General features: G+C 44.3%; 1 protein-coding gene and 1 long non-coding RNA gene across 4 annotated transcripts; one reads left to right on the forward strand and one right to left on the reverse strand.

The window, feature by feature from the left end:
- Nucleotides 1-4,045: 4,045 nt before the first annotated feature.
- Nucleotides 4,046-15,464, reverse strand: LOC119332552 (14-3-3-like protein GF14-A). Of its 2 annotated transcripts, none has more exons than XM_037605733.1 (4): nt 14,882-15,464; nt 14,665-14,787; nt 4,439-4,555; nt 4,046-4,353 (listed from the first exon to the last, which is right to left on the reverse strand). In XM_037605733.1, exons 1-4 carry the CDS (start codon nt 15,365-15,367, stop codon nt 4,300-4,302), a joined length of 780 nt encoding a protein of 259 aa, XP_037461630.1. In that variant the 5' UTR covers nt 15,368-15,464; the 3' UTR covers nt 4,046-4,299. The 2 variants fall into 2 exon arrangements, with proteins under 2 accessions (XP_037461630.1, XP_037461629.1); XM_037605732.1 differs by having other exon boundaries at nt 4,046-4,356.
- A 539-nt stretch (nt 15,465-16,003) lies between these two features.
- Nucleotides 16,004-17,469, forward strand: LOC119331195. Of its 2 annotated transcripts, none has more exons than XR_005160414.1 (3): nt 16,004-16,503; nt 16,609-16,797; nt 17,090-17,469. It is a non-coding gene; the product is annotated as an uncharacterized LOC119331195 (long non-coding RNA). The 2 variants fall into 2 exon arrangements; XR_005160415.1 differs by having other exon boundaries at nt 16,004-16,344; nt 16,670-16,797.
- Nucleotides 17,470-21,143: the final 3,674 nt, after the last annotated feature.

Below are 21,143 nucleotides of genomic sequence, written 5' to 3' on the forward strand. Positions count from 1 at the left end.
TCATATGGTGTTATTTTAGTACGAACTCTTAGATAGATCGATTAGAAAGGATAGCTTTGAGGTGGTTTCGTACCCTACAAACAATTTCGTCTTATGTTCTCCGCTAGATAAGAACTTTGGAGTAATTCTTCATCGCACGTTGAGGGATGGTTATATGATCCAATTATACTAGCATTGTTGAGAGATTGCACTAGCGAAAGTACGGACCCTATGCCTCATTTTCAAGCATTGCAATACCGTTTGTGCTCACTTTTGTTACTTGCTACCTTGCTCTTTTTTATTGTTCCTGTTACAAAAATCAATATCTACTATCATTACTACACTTGTATCACCATCTCTTCGCCGAATTAGTGCACCTATACAATTTACCATGATATTTAGTGTGTTGGGGACACGAGAGACTCTATGTTATTTGGTTGCAAGGTTGTTTGAGAGAGACCATCTTCATCCTACGCCTCCCACGGATTGATAAATCTTAGGTCATCCACTTGAGGGAAAATTGCTATTGTCCTACAAATCACTACGCTTGGAGACCCAACACGAGTCTACAAGAATAAGTTGTGTAGTGGGCATCAATAGTTCACTTGGGCGAACGCTTTACCGAATTCCACATATGAAAAGTTAGACAGGGTGCTCACCAGTGTTGATTGGGAACAAAAATTCCCCCTTGTAACGGTGCAGGCATTACAAAGAGCTATCTCTAATCACACCCCTTTACTGGTGTACTCAGGAGAAGTGACTCATAGGGGTAACAAGTACACCTCCTCTTTTGAACTAAGTTTGTTTGAGAAAGAGGGATTCCTAGATATTGTTGCTACGGAATGGGCTAAGGATTGCAGTGGGCGCTCGAGTATCGAAAGGTGGCAAAATAACTTTAGGCATTTGAGACAATTTCTAAGGGGTTGGACCACAAATGAAAGCGGAATATATAAACAAGAAAAAGAAAGACTTATTTGTATAATCAAAGCGTTAGATCTGAAAGCGGAATCTAATGTGTTATGCACGATTGAACAAGCCACTAAAACTGAGGCTGCGCAGAAACTTCTTAGAGAAGAAGAAATGAAATGGGCACTACGGGCTAAGGTTCTAAGAGTTGTCCAAGGGGATGACAATACTCAGTTCTTCCATACGATTGCGAATGGCAAACATAGAAAAAAGAAAATCATCCAACTCAAACAGGATGAAGGTATAGTGGTGGGACACAATAATCTCAAGATGTACATCTCAAATTACTACAACAACTTTTCGGGCCACTTGAGGACAGTTTCGTGTCCCTTGACGAGCTCACGGTCGGGGATATTCCCCAACTCAAGAAAGACGAAAATGAGATTTTGTTTGCGCCATTTATAGAAAAAGAGTGTTTGAAGCAGTATCACAGATGAAACATAATAAGGCACCTCGACCAGATGGATTCCCGACAGAATTCTACAAGAAATGCTGGCACATCATAAAGGGTGACATCATTCTGGTGTTCCATGAATTCTTTAATGGCCACCTATAGCTTTTCCACCTTAACTTTGGAACAATAAGGTTGTTACCAAAGAAGGTGGAGGCAGTGCGTATTGAGCAGTTTAGGCCTATATGTCTTGTAAATGTGAGTTTCAAAATCTTTACAAAATTAGGCACGAATAGATTGACACAAATCCCCCATTCGGTGGTACAACCGAGTCAGACATCATTCATGCCAGGCAGACATATCCTTGAAGAGGTTGTTGTCTTACACAAAACTCTACATGAAATCCATTCGAAGAAACTAGTTGGGTGATCTTCAAGGTGGATTTTGAGAAAGCGTACGATAAGGTCAAATGGCCCTTCCTCCAACAGGTAATGCGCATGAAGGGATTCAATGAAACCTGGAGGAAACATGTGGATTCCTTTATTCAAAAGGGTAGCGTGGGGATTAAAGTGAATGGTGACACGGGTCATTATTTTCAGACTCATAAGGGCTTAAGACAAGGGGACACGATGTCCTTATACTGTTCAACATAGTGGCAGATATGTTAGCAGTACTTATTGATAGGGCCAAGGAGAATGGCCAAGTAGGAGGACTAGTCCCTCATCTTGTTGATGGGGGGGGGGGGTCTCCATACTACAATGCGTAGATGACACTATAATATTCATGGAACATGATATCGCAAAGGCTAGAAATATGAAGTTAGTACTTTGTCTTTTTGAACAATTGTCGGGGTTAAAAATAAATTTTAATAAGAGCGAATTGTTCTGTTTTAGAAGAGTCAAAGAGGAACAAGATGTGCATAGACAATTGTTCGGTTGTGAAGCTACCTTAGAATCTGACATATAAAGAATGAAAATGTATTAAGGATCGATTTGAAAAGAAGCTAAACTGCTGGAAGGGCAAGCTTATGACTTATGGAGGTCGGCTGGTGTTAATAAACTCAGTACTAACTAGTATGTGATGTTCCTATTATCTTTCTTTGAAGTACCTATAGAGGTGCGAAAAAGGTTAGACTTTTACACATCCCGTTTCTTCTGGAAAAGCGATGAAGTAAAGACGAAATACAAACTTACTAGATGGGATATTATCTACAGACCCAAAGACCAAGGGGGGCTTGGGATTGAGAACTCGGAGATCAAAAACAAGTGCTTATTAAGTAAATGGCTATTTAGGTTATCGGTTGAGACTGACGGTATGTGGGCACGAATCCTACGTAACAAATATCTACTATCAAAGTCTCTAGCCCAGGTTACCATGAGACCTAATGACTCGTCATTCTGGAAGGGGCTAATACGAACAAAGGATGCCTTTCTCACAGAACGGAATTTTTGGTTGGAAATGGTACTACAACCAGATTTTGGGAAGATACATGGTTAGGGGATGCGCCTTTGGCCTTGCAATATACCACTCAGTATAAATATTGTACAATGTAAGGAGGTTTACATTACTACAGTATTACAATCATCCCCCTTGAACATCCAGTTCAGAAGATCCCTAGTGGGGGCGGTGGAACTCCTGGTTGCATCTTGTGCGAAGGTTGATGGATGTTCATCTTTCTAATCATCCTCACTTGTTTCACCGGAAATTAACTAGGATCGGGGTTTTCACGGTAAAATCTATGTACTTGGATCTGATTGATTCTGGCCCAATCTCGAGATCAATTCATATTTGAAAAATTAAAGTTCTGTTGAGAATCAAGATATTCATGTGGTTCCTTCACAAGCAAGTGATATTTACCAAAGATAATCTGCTTAAGCACAGTTGGGTAGGCAGTTCATGTTGTTGTTTCTATGATAATGATGAAACGATACAACATCTTTTCATCGATTGCCCTCTCGCTGAGCTTCTTTGGCGTACGATTCATATAGTCTTTCAATATAAGCCTCCAGTTAGCATCGGCATGTTATTTGGGACATGACTTACTGGAGTGAAACCAGCTACTGCGGGACATATTTGAATAGGAATATGTACATTTCTTTAGGCTATATGGAATTGCATGAATGATATGGTCTTTCATAGACATAACCTTTTAAATTTCTTGTAGGTTATCTGCAGAGCATCCACTTGGATCAGTACGTGGTCGTTACTCACTCATACAGACTCCAGTGAGCTTTTGGTTACTGGATGCAACCGATGGGAGACGGTAGCACGGGCTATACACAACCGATTTGGACGACGGTCCACTAATAGAATAGATGTTTTATCGTCTTATCCTGTTCATTGCCGATTGTGGCTTTTGTTCATTGCCGATTGTGGCTTGTTGTGCTCTTTCTACAAGTTGTACTGCTATGGACCTTGGTTTGCTAGACTTTTAATAAAATGGCCACATGCATTGTTCTGATGCAGAGGTCAAGGTCTTTCCTCTTTTAAAAAAAATGTTCCCGTTGCAACACACATGCAGAGGCCAAGGTCTTTCCTCTTTTTTAAAGAGATGTTCCCGTTGCAACACAGGCAAATTTCCTAGTATAATTTTTTTTAAATGCCGCCATGGGCTAGTCCTGGGTGGCCTCTTTTTTTATGATGATTTAATTTGCACAGCCAATTCAAACTACAACCTAGCGCGAAAGAAATTTTGTTAAACACCGAACATGCATAGCTGTTTGATTTTAGGGAGCAAGAGTTGACAACCCTCTGGTTCAAATCTGAAGGAAGCCGTGCATACACGAGCAGGATTCAAGTTGTAAAGTAAAATAATGCACGAGGACGGCGATGTATAACAATATAACGAAAGAAAGGGTAGATAAAAGACCCAGCAACAAAGGACACACGAAAATGGTCCTTGTACAAGCATCATAACTACCCGAAGGTTAAGAGAGAAAGAGGGCAGTAGCTAGGACCCTTCACTACTGCTCATCCTCAGGCTTGCTTGAATCCCTCATTTCATCGCCAGCGTCATCCTGCTGACATAAATTATTGAGCATTATTTAAAAAAATGTCTACTGCTATGTAAACATTTTTCCTTGTTACTGGTCAGTACACTACCTGCATATCAGAGGTCCACAAAGTGAGATTGTCACGGAGAAGTTGCATGATCAGGGTGCTGTCCTTGTAGGAATCTTCTCCGAGGGAATCCAGCTCAGCGATGGCTTCATCGAAGGCCTATAAATATTAGAGAGTGTGATCACATGCCAAAAAGAAAACATGTGTTAAAAATTTGCAGAAAAGCTTTTACAGGACTAAGCAAACCGAACCTGAAGGGTATCAATTTATGACATAACAGACTTGGAAGAAAAATACGTGCATCATTAGATTCATCACCTTAGTAAAATGTGCCTTGTGGAGTTGACTTGAGAGAATAAGATGCATGAAAAAAACTACAGATTTATTGTCTACAGGCTTAACAAGTGGCCAGTCCAGACAGATGAGCATTATGCTACTGCACTACTTATTTATCTGAATCAAGCAGTTCATGTCATGACAGCAATCAAGCATGTGGATATCGTTTTCCCCAAAATGGCACCTTTTGAAACAGTACTTTGGTGGTCCCTCGCTTTTTAAGAGGATGTGACGCCATCCGCATTTATGTTTTTAAAGCCACGCCCCGTCAACTCGCGCTTGCAGATGTCGTCAACTCGCTGGGGTGTGTGCAGAAGAATAGCACGGCGGTAACAAGAGCAGTTGGTACCTCAGTAGTGGGTTGGGTTAGTAACTTAATATATAGTGGCACGACAGGTTTGAATCCGCAACACTACCTTTTTCTGTTTCTCTTCTCTTACAGTTCTTCCTTTTCTCTTGTCTCCACGTTTTCGTTTTCTCTTCTCTTAAGAGTTTTTCTTTTTCCTCTTCTCCCCACTGCATTTTCTTTTCTCTCTTGCAGACTACGTATAGTATAAAATGTAAACTATATCTCATGCAATAAAAGTACTCTTCTCTTACAGTTTTCCTTTTCTCTTCTCTCCACTTCGTTTTCATTTTCTCTTCTCTTACATTGTACCCTATATTATAAAAAGTAAACAATATCTCATATGTCATGAAATAAAAGCACATCATTGTTTTGCTTTTTTACCTACGATCTTCTCCTTCAACCCCTTTACTAGTTTTTTTTTTGTGTGCACACATCAACTCTTTAAAGACAATCCAATATAAAATAAAGAAATATTAAAGAAAGGAAAGAAATTTTGGACTACTTATAGTATAAAAAGTGAACTAGATTGCGTGGTAGTCACCTTTTTTGCATTTTTCCTTTAACTTTTGGATTTTCGTATATTTATTTTTAAGGACGTGAATAACACTGACATTCCCTCATGTAGGCCAACCGAGCGAACTATCCTTTCTCCAGCCAGGTAGGTAAGAACGAATTTTTGTTCGCTAAGAAAAACACTCCAAACGAATGCTACAGAATTCATGCGAAAGCACATAAATTTGTCATGTTGTTGTGTAAATATTTGCCATGTTCTAGAGTAAAAATTGTCGTGTTGTACAAAAAGATAGTCCAAAAAATGCCATGCCGCAGCAGAGTAGTTGCAGTGCGTTTTCAGGTATTTGCCATGATCGAAGCATGAAGAATTGTTAGTCTACAAAAAAGAAAATGGTGAAATTGCCATGCTGACGGAAGGGAATCGCAAATCAACAGATAAGGTGAAAATTGCCATCCCGGATGTGCTGGCTCAGATTGCCATCCTGAGTGAACCATTCAATACTACTTGACTCTGCCTTCGTGCATGCATAGGTTTGAGCCAAGCACCACACATGACGAAGAGTGCAAGCACAAGAGTACTCCTGCCCATGAGTGAAGCGTGGAAGCGGCGACGGAGCAACGGAAGAATGGGTGAAAATTTGCACTACCGGATAGTTGACATCACGACCGGACAGTTCAGCCGGCGTCTACGCGAAGACCGAAACCTTCTGTTGCCTGCGAGCAAAGTTTGGGCATGGCCCTTGTATCTTTTCCTTTTTGCCCAACTTACCTCTTCATGCCTTGGACCCATATATACCTCTTCCCCTCCTCCATTCTAGGGTTAGCTAAGATAGAATTCTAGGGTTAGCTAAGATAGAACTCGAATCATAGAGCTTAGCTCATGTATCTCCCCTTGTGGGATTCCTCTTGAGGGAGGAAGGGTCAAGACTCCAAGGAGTTCAAGGCCACCTAAGGGTGTAGGCTCTTTGAGCACAAAGCCTCTATCCATGGAGAAGATTCCCCATGTGGAATTCAAGCCCTCCTTGTCTTAGGACATGGGGAAGAACTCTATCTTGTTCCATCTCTCTTGTGGATGATTTGGATCAAGAATATAGTTGTGTGTATCTTTTATTGCATCTATGTGTTATGGCGCTGCTAGAAGGAGGGCGCGAGAGGGCCGGCCGGGGGCCTTTTTGCCCACGGTCGGGCAAGAGGGAAGGGATTTGAGTTTTTCCATTGTGTTTCCTCTTGATCCCCTCCGTGTTCTTCGTGTTTTTCCTCAAATCCACCTCCAATTCGTTAAGATTGGGCCACCATAGGGTTTGCCTCGTATCGTTTGGTATGAGCAATGTTGCTATGATTTGGAGCCCTCGCCCCTCTTATTTTGTTTTGTTCTTGTCCAATTTCGAAAATCCAAACAAAAGAGCCATACCCAAAAAATTTGTGATTTGTTGGATTTCTTGAGATTGCCATGGATCTCATGCAAAATTAGTTGATCTGCCTTCCTTTGCGTTCCCTGGCCGCATTTTTGTTCTTTCCCCCCTTCATTTTTTTACCATGAAATCACAATTTCCCACCTTCGAAAGTCAAAATTATGCCTTCTAAGGTACCACCAGATTGTCTGGTAGATTAGAACCACAGTCTGGTCAGACCACTTGTCCGGTCGCATAAAAAAATAGGTCAAGGACCGGACTGTTTTACCGTTGTTGCCATAACTTCCACACCGGAACTCCAATTTGACTTTTTTGGCTCATTTTGAAGTTATCAGTGTTTCCAAGGCCATCACCTAGGTTTCCACATCATTTGGCCAAGACAAATTTGGAGGAACTACATCAAAACCGGAACACCTCCACCAACCATCACACTCGAGTCTTTGCTTCATCGCCCAAGTAACATTCGAGTGACCATTGGGTACCGTCTACATTGACAACCACCAAGATCGTCGCCAAGAACTTCATCATCGACGACAACAACTTCATCCTTCAAAACCACAACTGGAAGCAAAGTCGGTCCCATCAACTTCGACGAAGGTACAACTTCATCCTTTGAACCCACAACCAGAAGCAAGGCCGGTCCCCTTCGATTTCAATGAAGTTGTTGTGTTGACGAAGGTATCTCCATTCTATCAAACACTTTGCCTTCCCTTGACATTACCCGTGTGAGCCCTACCGTTCTTTGTGAATACCTTGTCCTATTGAGACTAGCTCTTTGAGTATTGTCGGGCATCATACACTTGATCACCATAGTGACATCAAGCATCGCTTAGTGAGATTTCATATCTACTTTGCACATCACTTTGGTATCTTGTGCACATGTTAGTTAAATCTCGTCACCGATAGTCTTGTATCTTTGATTTGACACAAGCGAAAGGCAAAGGGAGAAAAAGGTCCAAAAAAGGGGAAAAGAAGAAAGATCAAAAGCTTATAAGCAAAAGAGAAAGAGCTAAGAGATACATGTGCAAGTATACATCATATAGTCGTCAAATATGTGAATCAATAAAATGGTGCCAAGTGACAAAACATTTGCCCTTTACGTGCAATCAAGCTAACGTCTCTCCTTGTGTTTGTGCAACACGAGATTAGTCTTCGTTAGGCAAAATCTTGTATTCTCATTCCTTTGGTTGCACAAGCCCCATTATCTTTGTGTGTGTGTGTTCTATTGTTTCCTTCCTCTACATTTGAGACCAACTTGCATACTCTGAGTTCGTTTGGATCTTGCCCAATCATTCATTTGGTCCGCTAACCTTATCGAGGCCTTGTTGGGAGCTGGTAGGTGTGCATTGGGAACACGTATCAACACAATTTTGTTCTATTGGTTCACATTGGACAATCTTTGATCCTTTTCATCCAAGGAGTAGAGAATGTAGAGTAGAGAAGGTAGCTTGATATTGTCCATTCCTTTAGCCACTTACTATTTGCCCTAGTGCCATGATGTATAGGGAGTGTGGAGCAAACATCGATGGACATGCGGCGAAGCCTCAAAAACTTCATCGCCACCACTCTAGCGGAGAGTGCCACACAAGCAATAAGGATGTTGGTGGCCATGGCGACTCAGCCAACAAGCACAATAAGTCAAGTACCTCTGCATCAAGAAGGTGCAAAGACAAGGGCCACCATCGAACTCATCGACAAGGGTAGCACCCTCCGACGATGTAGAGAGGGGGGGAGGTGGCTGGAGCTAGTGTTTCGCCCAGCCGCTGCCCACGGGAGTGACGAGCGGCGAGGGGAAAGGGGTCAGTATCCAGCGTTCTCACTTATGATTGTTGCCACTTGCTATGACCTATACCATGCGTACACCATTTATCGTTGTCCATATTTTGTGTTAACAGTGGTGTGCAAGAGAAGAGATGCATCACAATGGATGATGCATTTGTGTACCATGCACACAAATTCTTCGATTTTTTGGTGCATGTGTAGGTCTCAAGTACATGGTGAGCGTCCAATACCACATGACGATGCGATGTCTTTCCCATGGTGATGATGACCTTGATCCGATGACGGATCTTCCAAGGGGGTGATGCAGAGATCCCATGGACATCACCATGTCAAGTGTCCCATCGTCAAGAGACACGCAACATCTAATTCATACATGTAAAGGTGAATCTTCACCTATATGCGTGTTTACTTGACAATCTCATGGATGGTACACTACTTGACCCTCCTCCCTTGTGCATGCATAGGTTTGAGCGGAGCATCACACGAGTCTCCTATATGTGTGTTTACTTGACAATCTCATGGATGGTACACTACTTGACCCTCCTCCCTCATGCATGCATAGGTTTGAGCGGAGCATCACACGAGACGAGGAGTGCAAGCACAAGAGTACCCCTACCCGTGAGGGAACCCTGGAAGCAGCAAGGGAAGATGGGGCAATGGAAGAAGGGGTGCAAGCCGAACAACCAGACAATCAGGTAACCGTCTGCGCGAAGGTTGAAACCTTTTGTTGCCACCGGACTGTCCGACCCCCTAACCAGACAGCCCGATAGTGCTGCATGTGAGCAGAGTTTGTGCATGGCCCTTGTATCTCCCCTTTTTGCCCCTCACTTACTCGTTCATGCCTTGGACCTATATATACCCCTCGCACTCCTCCATTTTAGGGTTAGCTAAGATAGAACTGAAATCATAGAGCTTAGCTCATGTATCTCACCTTACGGGATTCCTCTTGAGGGAGAAGACTCCATTAGAGTACAAGGCCACCTAAGGGTGAAGACTCCAAGGAGTTCAAGGCCACCTAAGGGTGTAGGCCCTTTGAGCATTAGACCTCCATCCATGGAGAAACTTTCCCATGTGGAATTCAAGCCCTCCTTGTCGTAGGACATGGGGAAGAAGAACCCTATCTTGTTCCATCTCTCTCTTGTAGATGATTTGGGTCAAGGATCTATCTCTGTATATCTTTTATTGCATCTATGAGAGTTGATTTGTTTCCTCTTGATTCCCTCTGTGTTCTTTGTGTTCTTCCTTAAATCCACCTCCAATTTGTGAAGATTGGGCCACCATAGGGTTTGCCCGTATCAAACACCTTACAATCTAAGCTAATATATGGTTGCGAAATAAGTGGACAGGGTAGTTTATTATACCATATTGTAGTGCCAACTCTACTCCGACAAACAAAAAAGATGACAACATCCACTAGATGCGCCAATCACATATGACGTGACATCCTCTTAAAAACGCCAAAACGAGTGGCCTGACTAAAGTGTTTTAAGTTTCAAAAGGGGCCACCGAGGTAAAATAATGCTAATAGTCACCTTTTGACGCATGAGGCAATTTGAGCCGGCATGCCATGGTTCACAACTACAACTAGTAAACTATCACTGAAGAACGTGTCCCCTATTTGTTTCTCTTGATGGTCTTTCTTCTCTAGTTGAGGAAGGAATATCAAATGTAACCCCGGTGAAGGTGTGTCGATGAGCGTCAGGCATATCGCACCTATTATTTGCAGACGGCACCTTACTATTCTTTGAGGCTAAACATGAGCAAGCAGTCCCAGTTAAAAATATTTTGAACAAGTACGCTTTGGCCACAAGTAAGCTAATGAATAACATTAAGTGCTCAATTATGCTTGGCTCCAACTGCCCATTGGTTCAATAGATTGATATCCATGATACCCTAGGGACAGAGACAATTGATTTTGAAGAACGATACCTTGGCTTACCCACTACTGATGGACGTATGGTGAGAGGCAAGTTTCAAAACTTTAAAGAAAAGTTGACCAAGAGATACTATTATGGGGCTGCCTGTCACAAGGTGGTAAGGAGGTTTTTATAAAATCTATAGCGCAGCCCATATGCGCATTCATCATGAGTGTCTTTAAGCTCCCGCCAGGCCTATGTGATGATGCAAACCAGATGGTTAGGAACTATTGGTGGGGCTCTGAGAAGGGGAAAAGAAAGGCTATTTCTGAGACAACGACAACAACAAAGCCTTCAGTCCAAACAAGTTGGGGTAGGCTTGAGCTGAAACCCATAAGGTCTCGCAACCAACTCATGGTTCTGGCACATGGATAACAAGCTTCCACGCGGCCCTGTCCATGGATAGTTCTTTGGTGATATTTAGCTCAGTCCATATGCACATTCATCATGAGTGTCTTTAAGCTCCCGCTAGGCATATGTGATGATCTAAACCATATGGCTAGGAACTATTGGTGGGGCTCTGAGAAGGGGAAAAGAAAGGCTCTTTCCGAGATTTCTATCTATTTAATCAAGCTCTTTCTCAAAAACTCGCTCCAACAACAACAAAGCCTTTAGTCCCAAACAAGTTGGGGTAGGCTAGAGCTGAAACCCATAAGATCTCGCAACCAACTCATGGTTCTGGCACATGGATAGCAAGCTTCTACACACCCCTATGCACGGCTAGTTCTTTGGTGATACTACAATCCTTCAGATCTCTCTTTACGGACTCCTCCCGTTAAGTAAAAAACTCACTCCAGCATCCGCAAAGTCCAACCGAACTATCCTCGCTACTTCGTTGCTAGACAGACATGGCGGCTACTTGCATTCCCGGACAGCCTATGTATGTTGAGAGTAAAATACTACCCCCATGGCAAACTAGAGGACACCGTACTCTCAGGGAACCATTCATCTTCATGGCAAGGCATAGCTCATGGGCTTCAATTATTGAATAAGGGCTTGGTTTCGGGCATTGGAAATGGCACACAAGTTAGAATTTGGTGGGGCAGATGGATTCCATGAAAGTATTCATAAAGTGATTTCACCAAAAGGAAGATGCAGACTTCATTGGGTTTTCGAGCTAATGGACATCAATGGTGCTTGGGACACAAATATTGTTCGCCCACTTGACACTGAGGAGATTTTGAAAATAAAAACTTGCTCCCGACACGCTAAAGATCTCATTGCTTGGGCAGGCGAAAAATCTGGCAACTTTATGGTCCGGAGTGCACATCGGATGGCATTGGAAGAGAAAAGTCACGCTGCTCAGAGTTCTTTGAGCTCCTCGCCCAGCGGCGACATGTCTATGTGGAAGCGGGTTTGGGCAAGATTAGCACCACCAAAGGTCAAAGTTTTTGCCAGGAAACTTGCTTCAAATTCGCTGCCAACTTGGGACATTAAGCTCTCTAGGAACTTGGAAGTTAATGATGGTTGTCCGTTATGTTCAGCTGATCGCGAGGACTCCTTTCATGCCATGTGCCGTTGTACTTTGGCTAGAGCCCTATGGAAGGACATGTCGACCTCCTGGTCTTTACCGGATGTATCACGCTAGTCGAATACAGGACCTGAATGGATTTTCCACCTGCTATGTGACTTGACAAAAACCATGAGACTCAAGGTTCTAATGTTGTTTTGGAGAATATGGGTATGTACAAAATGAGACGCATGGGAAGGTTGTACCACTTGTTGATGTATCCAGAAGGTTTCTTTGCAGCTTTGTTTCCTTGATCCTCAACATCTCTCAAAACCATGAATATGATCTAGTGAAAGGGAAGGGTGTTCTGGACGAATGCGAAGCACCTGGGCTCGCTGTGGCACATCCTGCTGCTTCGCTCATAGAACTCAAAATGGGAACCTCTGGATGTTGGTTGGATCAAGTTAAATACAAATGGACCGTATCTGACCTCGGAGGGTTCAGCGGCAACCCATAGGGTGCTCAGAGACTCAAGTGGAGCGATCATATTTACAGCATGCCGCAACCTAATCAAATGTGATAATGCCCTTGAGTTAGAACTGTCAGCAATCTCTCAAGGTGTATCTTTAGCTCTACAATGGAGTAATCTGCTTATCAATGTAGAATCGGGCTGACTTGACTCTTGAGACTGTCAACTTGTTGAGAAGCAATTAAATTGGTAGGTCAAAGAAACTGAAACTCAATCCCGAGATATGCCAGCCAGAATGCCGCAGGCTTGGAAGGAGGTAACATGAGGCAGGGTTGACAGATTAACCCCGAGCAATCTAGTTTTCTATTCCTCCTAGCTTCCGAAATTCCGATCTGCACCTCGGATTCGCAATAGCAGCAAAGAAAAAGGAAGGGGCGGGTTGGCCTTCACCTTTTGAGACTTCGGCCCCGTCTGGTAACAAAGTATTTCCTAAGTATTCTCAAAATACTACAGTTTTTATTACTGTAGTTTTATTTACAAAGGGTTGTTTGGCTGCCTCTAAAAAACTGTGATTTTAATACTGCAGCTTTTGCCAAACCACAGTATTTTCTCTGTATATAAAAAAGAACCCCATACCTCTTTTTAAACAACTGAGCAGCCAAAAAGAAGGGTCGGATGGAGCTTAGGCAATAGGTAGGGTGCAAGTACAAATTGTCTCAGCTGAGGTCTGTTAGTTGTTCATTACCTGCGGCTGCAGTACTTGAACACTCTGCTTTCTTTCATCAGCACTGGCAAAAAACTGACATGGGAATTTTTCTCTCTTCCTTGATGTCTATATGATGATTCAAAGGATGTTTTCATCACATTTTACTAGGTGGTAAATGTTTTGTTTGATTTTCATAGACCAGCTGTGTGTGGTGCTTATGTTACACAGAAGAATGTTTGAGCCAAAATCTATATGTTCGATTCATGTGCCCTCTCCTTGCAAATGTCTGGTATGAAGGTTTTTAAGTACCTAAGATTGCTCAAAGGTCATCTGCTAATTACTCCGCCGCCGTCGCTGCTGCTAATCATCATTAGTCTAATCGATCCATATATTACAGCGTTTTGTGACGGCTAGCCAGGCGATCCACGATGGCTAGCTAGCTTCAAATGCATGCATGGCTAACGGCTAGCCAGGAAATTTTACAGCGTTTTGTGACGTAGCCAAACAAGTAGTCTGTATCGTGAATACTTCAAAAAACGTTGTTATATTAAAACCATGGTATTTTGTACCTACAGGCTAAATTATTGTAGTTTTTGATACTTTGGTTTTTATAGTACTTTGCTATCAAACAGGGCTTTCCTCTAACTTTCTTGATCCGGGAGATCCAAAGGAAACTACTTGAACAGATACTGGTATTACTCATATACGTCGCACTCAAAAACAATGTAAGCCATTCTATGGCAAGTTATTGTAGAGTTTAGAGCCGCACGGTTGTTTGGTTAGGTTCAGGACCTGATGAGGTCAAAAAACTTTGTGAATCTGATTGTAACCCTACTGTTTGAGTAATACAAGTATCTCCACGCAAAAAAAAAAAAAACTGAGCATGTCTACAACTAATGACCAAATATGCAAAGCAGCTGAATATTGCCAAAAGTGATTGTAACTGAAGAACATTCTACTGCCTAAGCAGCGCAAAAATCTACAACTATTTCACATGAAACTTAATAATATATATGCGGATGCAAACAATTAGAATATGTCCACTCCCTAAGCTGCACAAGAATCTACTTCATATGAAAATGAAAAATATTGTATATGCGGATGCAAAGAACTACTCCCTCCGTCCCATAATGTAAGACGATTTTTGACTCAACAATGTCTTCCATTATGGGTCGGAGGGAATAGGAAAAAAGAGGCTGAGTGCATTGGAGAAGAGGAAAAACAAATCGTGTTCTAGCATCTTCTGCGACTCTCATCTGTGCCAAGTTATAGAACTGCCCAAAGTTCATGAATTAGCAAACTTGCTCAAAAGGTGAGAAAGTAACAGCAAAGTACCTGTTTGGCGAGCGAGCACGCACGATCAGGCGAGTTGAGGATCTCATAGTAGAACACGGAGAAGTTGAGCGCGAGGCCCAGCCTGATGGGGTGAGTCGGTGGCAGCTCCTTCATGGCTATGTCCTAGAGCAAGGAACCACCCAAGATCCAAAAAAAAAAAAAAGTCAAACCGCTCATCAGAGGAAGGGAGAAAAGCTAGTTAAAGATAGGGGGATACCTGAGCGGCCTGGTAGGCACCGAGGGTGGAGTCAGCGGCATCCTTGCGCTCGGCGGCCGACTTGAACTCCGCGAGGTAGCGATGGTAGTCTCCCTTCATCTTCAGGTAGAATACCTTGGCGTCGACGGCGGCAGCGGCGGGGACTAGGCGTTCGTCGAGGAGACGGAGGATCCCCGCGCAGATGTTGGAGAGCTCGGCCTCGACAAGTGCGCGGTACCCGCGCGCCGCGGCGGCGTGCCCCGCCGCTCCACGCCCTTCCTCCTTCTGCTCGATGGAGGACACGATGCGCCAGGAAGCACGACGCGCCCCGATGACGTTCTTGTACGCGACTGAGAGCAGGTTCCTCTCCTCGATGGTGAGCTCGACGGTCCCCGCCGCCGCCACGACCTTCTCCATGAACTCGACCATCTCCTCGTACCGCTCGGCCTGCTCCGCCAGCTTCGCCAAGTAGACCATCTCCTCCCTCGTTGCCGCTGCCTTTGCCATCGCTGTCGACGATCTGGTGTGTGCGCGTGGGCGTGTGGCTGTGGCTGTTGCTGTTTCTCGGCGGAGTGGGTGGGTGCAGGAGGGGAAGTGGGGAGGAGGAGCGGCTGCGGTTTTAAAACGAGGGGAGGGGAGGGGAGAGCATCTACAACCGGACCCCACTTCCCCGAAAACGTTCGCGTGTGGCTGTTGCGGTTTCTCACCGGAGTGTGGGTCAGGGCAGTACCGGGGAAAATGGAGGCCCGGTGCAGAAAATGGGCCCTCGCCATCCCATCCCATTGTTATATTGTGAGCTAAAATGGAGCCTTGTCTAAAAAAAATGCTAAAATGGAGCCATCTCATGGCACAAACATTCTCAACCGTCGGATTGAGTGTCCAAACTAATCCGGACCATCGGATCTTCAGATGGCTTGATCTGGGCCGTTGGATCGACTTTGATGTGACAATCAATGAATAGTGTTGTTTCGTTTTTACTTTTGATTTTTTTTCTTTGGCTCGCTGACTGGTGGGCCGAGAGGTGGGCGGTCCACTACTGTCAGTGACTCTGCACGATCGGTGCTGGTCCATATGAGTGCGAGGGTCATGCCACCACTAGTAAAATCTGGTGGCTGCCGAGGGTCGACCTAGGAGAGGGGTGTCGATAGGGCACTGACCGCATCATCCTCTCTTCGTCTCCTCACTTCCCCCATTCTCTCCTTGTTCCCCTAACCCTAGCTTTTCTCTACGCCGCCGCCACCACCCGTCCTCCCGCCCCTAGCGCCGCCACCATGCCTTCTCTCCTCCCGTTACTCACCACCACTGGCCCTCCTCGTCCTTGCCTTCGGTTGCGATGCTTCTGTCTCGTCAAGCTCACCGCCCCCGTCCTGGGCCTCGAAGCGTCGTCGGGAGGAGCAAGCGGACTGCCTCTCGCGCGCCGTCACCATCGCCTGGAGAAGGCTCGCGCGATGGTCGCCGGCATGCATCCTCTCCGTGTGGCACAGGTTGAACTCGCATCCCTCTTCCATCCCTCTCATCTCTCTCTGCCCCTTCCGTTGCTGCTCCCCTTTCTCCTGTACAAGTGCGGGCACTTTTTGGTCGGAGCCGAGCTCCCGGTCATGGCCGGCGAGGCCATGGGAGCTGCTCCCCTCGTTGTTATACAGGTGCGAGGGCACCCACACACACACATGCTCCCCTCGCTCCTGGAAGCCAAGCGGGGCCTTAATCGCAAATTAATTTACATCAACAATTGTTCTGTGTGCATCTAGATCCACCTCGACATCATGTCTTCTCACAACAAGGTTCTTAGATTTGGTGGTGGCTTCGCAGGCTCCGGTGACCATCCAAATCACCTCTTCAGTCCATCTATCTTCTCAAGGGGGGCGCAGGTCACTTGTTTCAATGAGGACATGCACGACATCACGCTCCATTTCCAGATCATAAGCTTCTCTAAATAGGTATATAACCACAAGGTTTCACTTGTTACTTATTGCCAAGATACTCACAACTCACAAGGTTTGATGGGGCTTCCAAGCAAACTTAAGTCGTCTAAGTTCGTTCTGAAATGTGAACAATGTTTGGTTGGTGACTCTTGTCTACAGTTTTGGAGTTCTTTGCGTCGTACTGACTGACTAAAAATTCAATTGTTTGTGTTGAGCTCTGTTGAAAACTATCTAATTGAGAGACATAGCTTGGTTTGTGTTCCCTATTCCTCACTTCTGGATTTGGGCATTGGACCGAATTTTGCAGCAAAATGTTACTCAAACAAAGACACTGGAATAGAAATCTTACCCACAAAACCGGGGGTGGGGGCTTCTTGCAAGGCTGTGTAGGAATCTGGAGGGCTGGTCTTCGGCAAGGTCACAACACGTGTGAGCTCCTCCTTTTGATATCTTGACCATGATGTAATTTGGATTTTATATGGCTGCTCCTTATCAATGTGGTTTCAAATTATTCTGCTACTCCAAAAGGTTCTATTTGCAGGTATTGTAATGTTTGCTTGCACCTAGCTCCTAAACACACATGGATCCCGCATTTTATTTCTTTTGTTGTCTCGTGTATTTTCATATGATGATATAGTTCATCATTGATCTGAATGCTTAAATGAAACTCACTCCGGGTGAGAACAGGGTATACTTTTTGTGATGCATGGTGGATTGTCCTTTTAGCTTCTTAGTCATTGTGTATGGATGGTTTGGTTAATGCCAGTTTTAATCGTTGACATGATCTTGGAGGTTTGGTTCAATTAAAAATATCATGTCATGTTGCTAACATAGATGCTATTTTATTATAACTACCCCTTTCTTCCTGTCACAGTAGTGCTACTTCTTAAGCTTGTGTTGGTTTTTCCCTTGAGGGTGATGCAGCATAGTAGAGATAAGTATTTTCCTCAGTTAAGAACCAAGGTATCAATCCAGTAGGAGAAACATGCAAGTCCCAAATAGATGCACCTACACAAACAATCAAACACTTGCACCCAACGTGATAAAGGGGTTGCCAATCCCTTCACGGTCACTTGCAAAGGTGAGATCTGATAGAGATAGATAAAACTAAATTAAATATAAAATATTTTTGGGTTTTTGGTTTATAGATCTAGAAAAAAAAAGATTGCAAAATAGTAGATCGGAAACAAATATGATGGAAAATAGACCCGGGTGTCGGTGTCAAAACTGGCCGATCTCGGGTAAGGGGTCCCGAACTATGCGTCTGAGGATCAAAGGTAACAAGGGACACAGGGAATACGATGTTTACCCAGGTTCGGGCCCTCTTAATGGAGGTAAAACCCTATGTCCTGCTTGATTGTATTTGATGAGTATAGGGGTTATAAGAGTCGATCTACCTTGAGATCGTAATGGCTAAGCCCTAGATGTCTAGCATATATGAATTCTGATGATCCCTATGGACTAAACCCTCTAGTTTATATATACACCAGAGGGGTATAGAGGCGGTTTACAAGGGAAGGAACAATACATCCGGTCTCCAATCTTGCCTTCCACGCATCTAGGAGTCCTATTCGAACACGAGGAATAATCTTTTGTTCTATCTTCACGGCCTATAAGCCCGGCACATGCTTGAATAGGCCGGGCACCTAAGGACCCCTGAATCAAGGTCTCCCTCAGTAGCCTCCGAACTTGCCTTCAATGATGACGTAGTATCCGGCTTATGTCTTCAGCTTTGCAAGGCGGGTTCTTCATTATACTCCGGACCAACGACAACCTGATTCTGACCTCTATGTGAAAGGATCGATATGGTTGACTAGAGGAGGGTGAATAGGCAACTAACAATTTTTAGCTTTTCTTTTACCAAATTAAACTTTGCATCAAAGTAGGTTGTCTAGATGTGCAACTAGGTGAGCAACCTATATGATGTAACAACAACAAGCACACAAGCAAGCAAGAGAAGTGACACTAATAAGCTTGCACAAGTAAAGGTACGAGATAACCAAGAGTGGAGCCGGTGAAGACGAGGATGTGTTACCAAAGTTCCTTCCTTTTGAGGGGAAGTATGTCTCCGTTGGAGCGGTGTGGAGGCACAATGCTCCCCAAGAAGCCACTAGGGTCACCGTATTCTCCTTACGCCCTCACACAATGCGAGATGCCATGATTCCACTATTGGTGCCCTTGGAGGCGGCGACCGGACCTTTACAAACAAGGTTGGGGAAATCTCCACAACTTAATCGGAGGCTCCCAACAACATCACGAAGCTTCACCACAATGGACTATGGCTCCGTGGTGACCTCAACCGTCTAGGGTGCTCAAACACCCAAGAGTAACAAGATCCGCTAGGGATTGGTGGGGGAATCAAATTTCTCTTGGTGGAAGTGTAGATTAGGGCCTTCTCAACCAATCTCGAGCAAATCAACAAGTTTGATTGGCTAGGGAGAGAGATCGGGCGAAAATGGAGCTTAGAGCATTAATGGAGCTTTTGGGGGAAGAGGTGAGTCAACGAAGAAGAAGAGGACCCTTTATAGAAGGGGATCCCATCCAACCATTACCCCCAAAACAGCCCCGCACATGGCGGTACTATCGCAGGTGGCAGTGGTACTACCGCTGGACCCAGCGGTACTACTGCTCCCCCTTGCGGTACTACCGCCCAGCCTGGGAGGGCTCGAAGAGAGAGCAGGAAACGTGCCCAGCGCGGTACTGCCGCGGTGGTAGGGCGGTACTACCGCCCTCTAGCGGTACTGCCACTTCTACAACCACTGCAAAGTGCCGCTCAACCCGACACGAGAGGCGACCCCCTTGAGTCGACGCGGTAGTAGCCCGGTACCGCAGCGGTACTACGACTGAGAACCTTAGCTATTAGGCATGTCGCGGTCTTAGTGGGTCGCTCCGAAAAGTTAATCACATAGAGACCGTTCTCGACATGCCCAACTGATGACCCACAAGTATATGGGATCTATCGTAGTCCTTTCGATAAGTAAGAGTGTCGAACCCAACAAGGAGCAGAAGGAAATGATAAGCGGTTTTCAGCAAGGTATTCTTTGCAAGCACTGAAATAATAGGTAACAGATAGTTTTGTGATAGGACAATTTGTAACAAGTAACAAGTAACAAAACTAAATAAAGTGCAGCAAGGTGGCTCAATACTTTTTTTAGCAAAGGACAAGCCTGTGCAAACTCTTATATGATGTAAATCGATCCCTAGGACACATGGGAATATCATCAAGCTAGTTTTCATCACGTTCATATGATTCGTGTTTGGTACTTTGATAATTTGGTATGTGGGTGGACCGGTGCTTGGGTACTTCCCCTACTTAGACAAGCATCCCACTTATGACTAACCTCTATTGCAAGCATCCGCAACTACAACAAAAGTATTAAGGTAAACCTAACCATAGCATGAAACATATGGATCCAAATCAGCCCCTTACGAAGCAACGCATAAACTAGGGTTTAAGCTTCTGTCACTCTAGCAACCCATCATCTACTTATTACTTTCCAATGCCTTCCTATAGGTCCAAATAATGGTGAAGTGTCATGTAGTCGACGTTCAGATAACACCACTAGAGGAGAGACAACATATATCTCATCAAAATATCGAACGAATACCAAATTCACATGACTACTAATAGCAAGACTTCTCCCATGTCCTCAGGAACAAACGTAACTACTCATAAAGCATATTCATGTTCATAATCAGAGGGCTATTAATATGCATATAGGATCTGAACATATGATCTTCCACCAAATAAATCAACTAGCATCAACTACAAGGAGTAATTAACACTACTAGCAACCCACATGTACCAATACCGGGCTTAGAGACAAGAATTGGATACAAGAGATGAACTAGGGTTTTGAGAGGAGATGGTGCTGGTGAAGATGTTGATGGATATTGCCCTCTCCCGATGAGAGGAGCATTGGTGATGACCATGGCGATGATTTCTGTAACACCTCGGATGTAATTTACCTTATTTGTACTCCAACTCTTGCCGTTTTCGGCCCTAAGTTATTTTATTTCCTCGTTGTCGGGTTTTTGTCTCCGTGTGTTTTATCTTTGTCATGCATCTCATATCATGTCATCATGTGCATTGCATTTGCATACGTGTTCGTCTCATGCATCCGAGCATTTTCCCCGTTGTCCGTTTTGCATTCCGGTGCTCCTATGTCCTCCGGTGGTCCTTTTTACCTCTTTTTCGTGTGTGTGTGTTAAACATTTTCGGATTGGATCGAGACTTGTCATGCGGCCTTGGTTTACTACCGGTAGACCGCCTGTCAAGTTTCGTGTCATTTGAACTTCGTTTGATACTCCAACGGTTAACCGAGGGACCGAAAAGACCTCGTGTGTGTTGCAGCCCAACA

Source organism: Triticum dicoccoides, chromosome 7A, assembly GCF_002162155.2.
Source record: "Triticum dicoccoides isolate Atlit2015 ecotype Zavitan chromosome 7A, WEW_v2.0, whole genome shotgun sequence".
NCBI lineage: Eukaryota > Viridiplantae > Streptophyta > Magnoliopsida > Poales > Poaceae > Triticum > Triticum dicoccoides.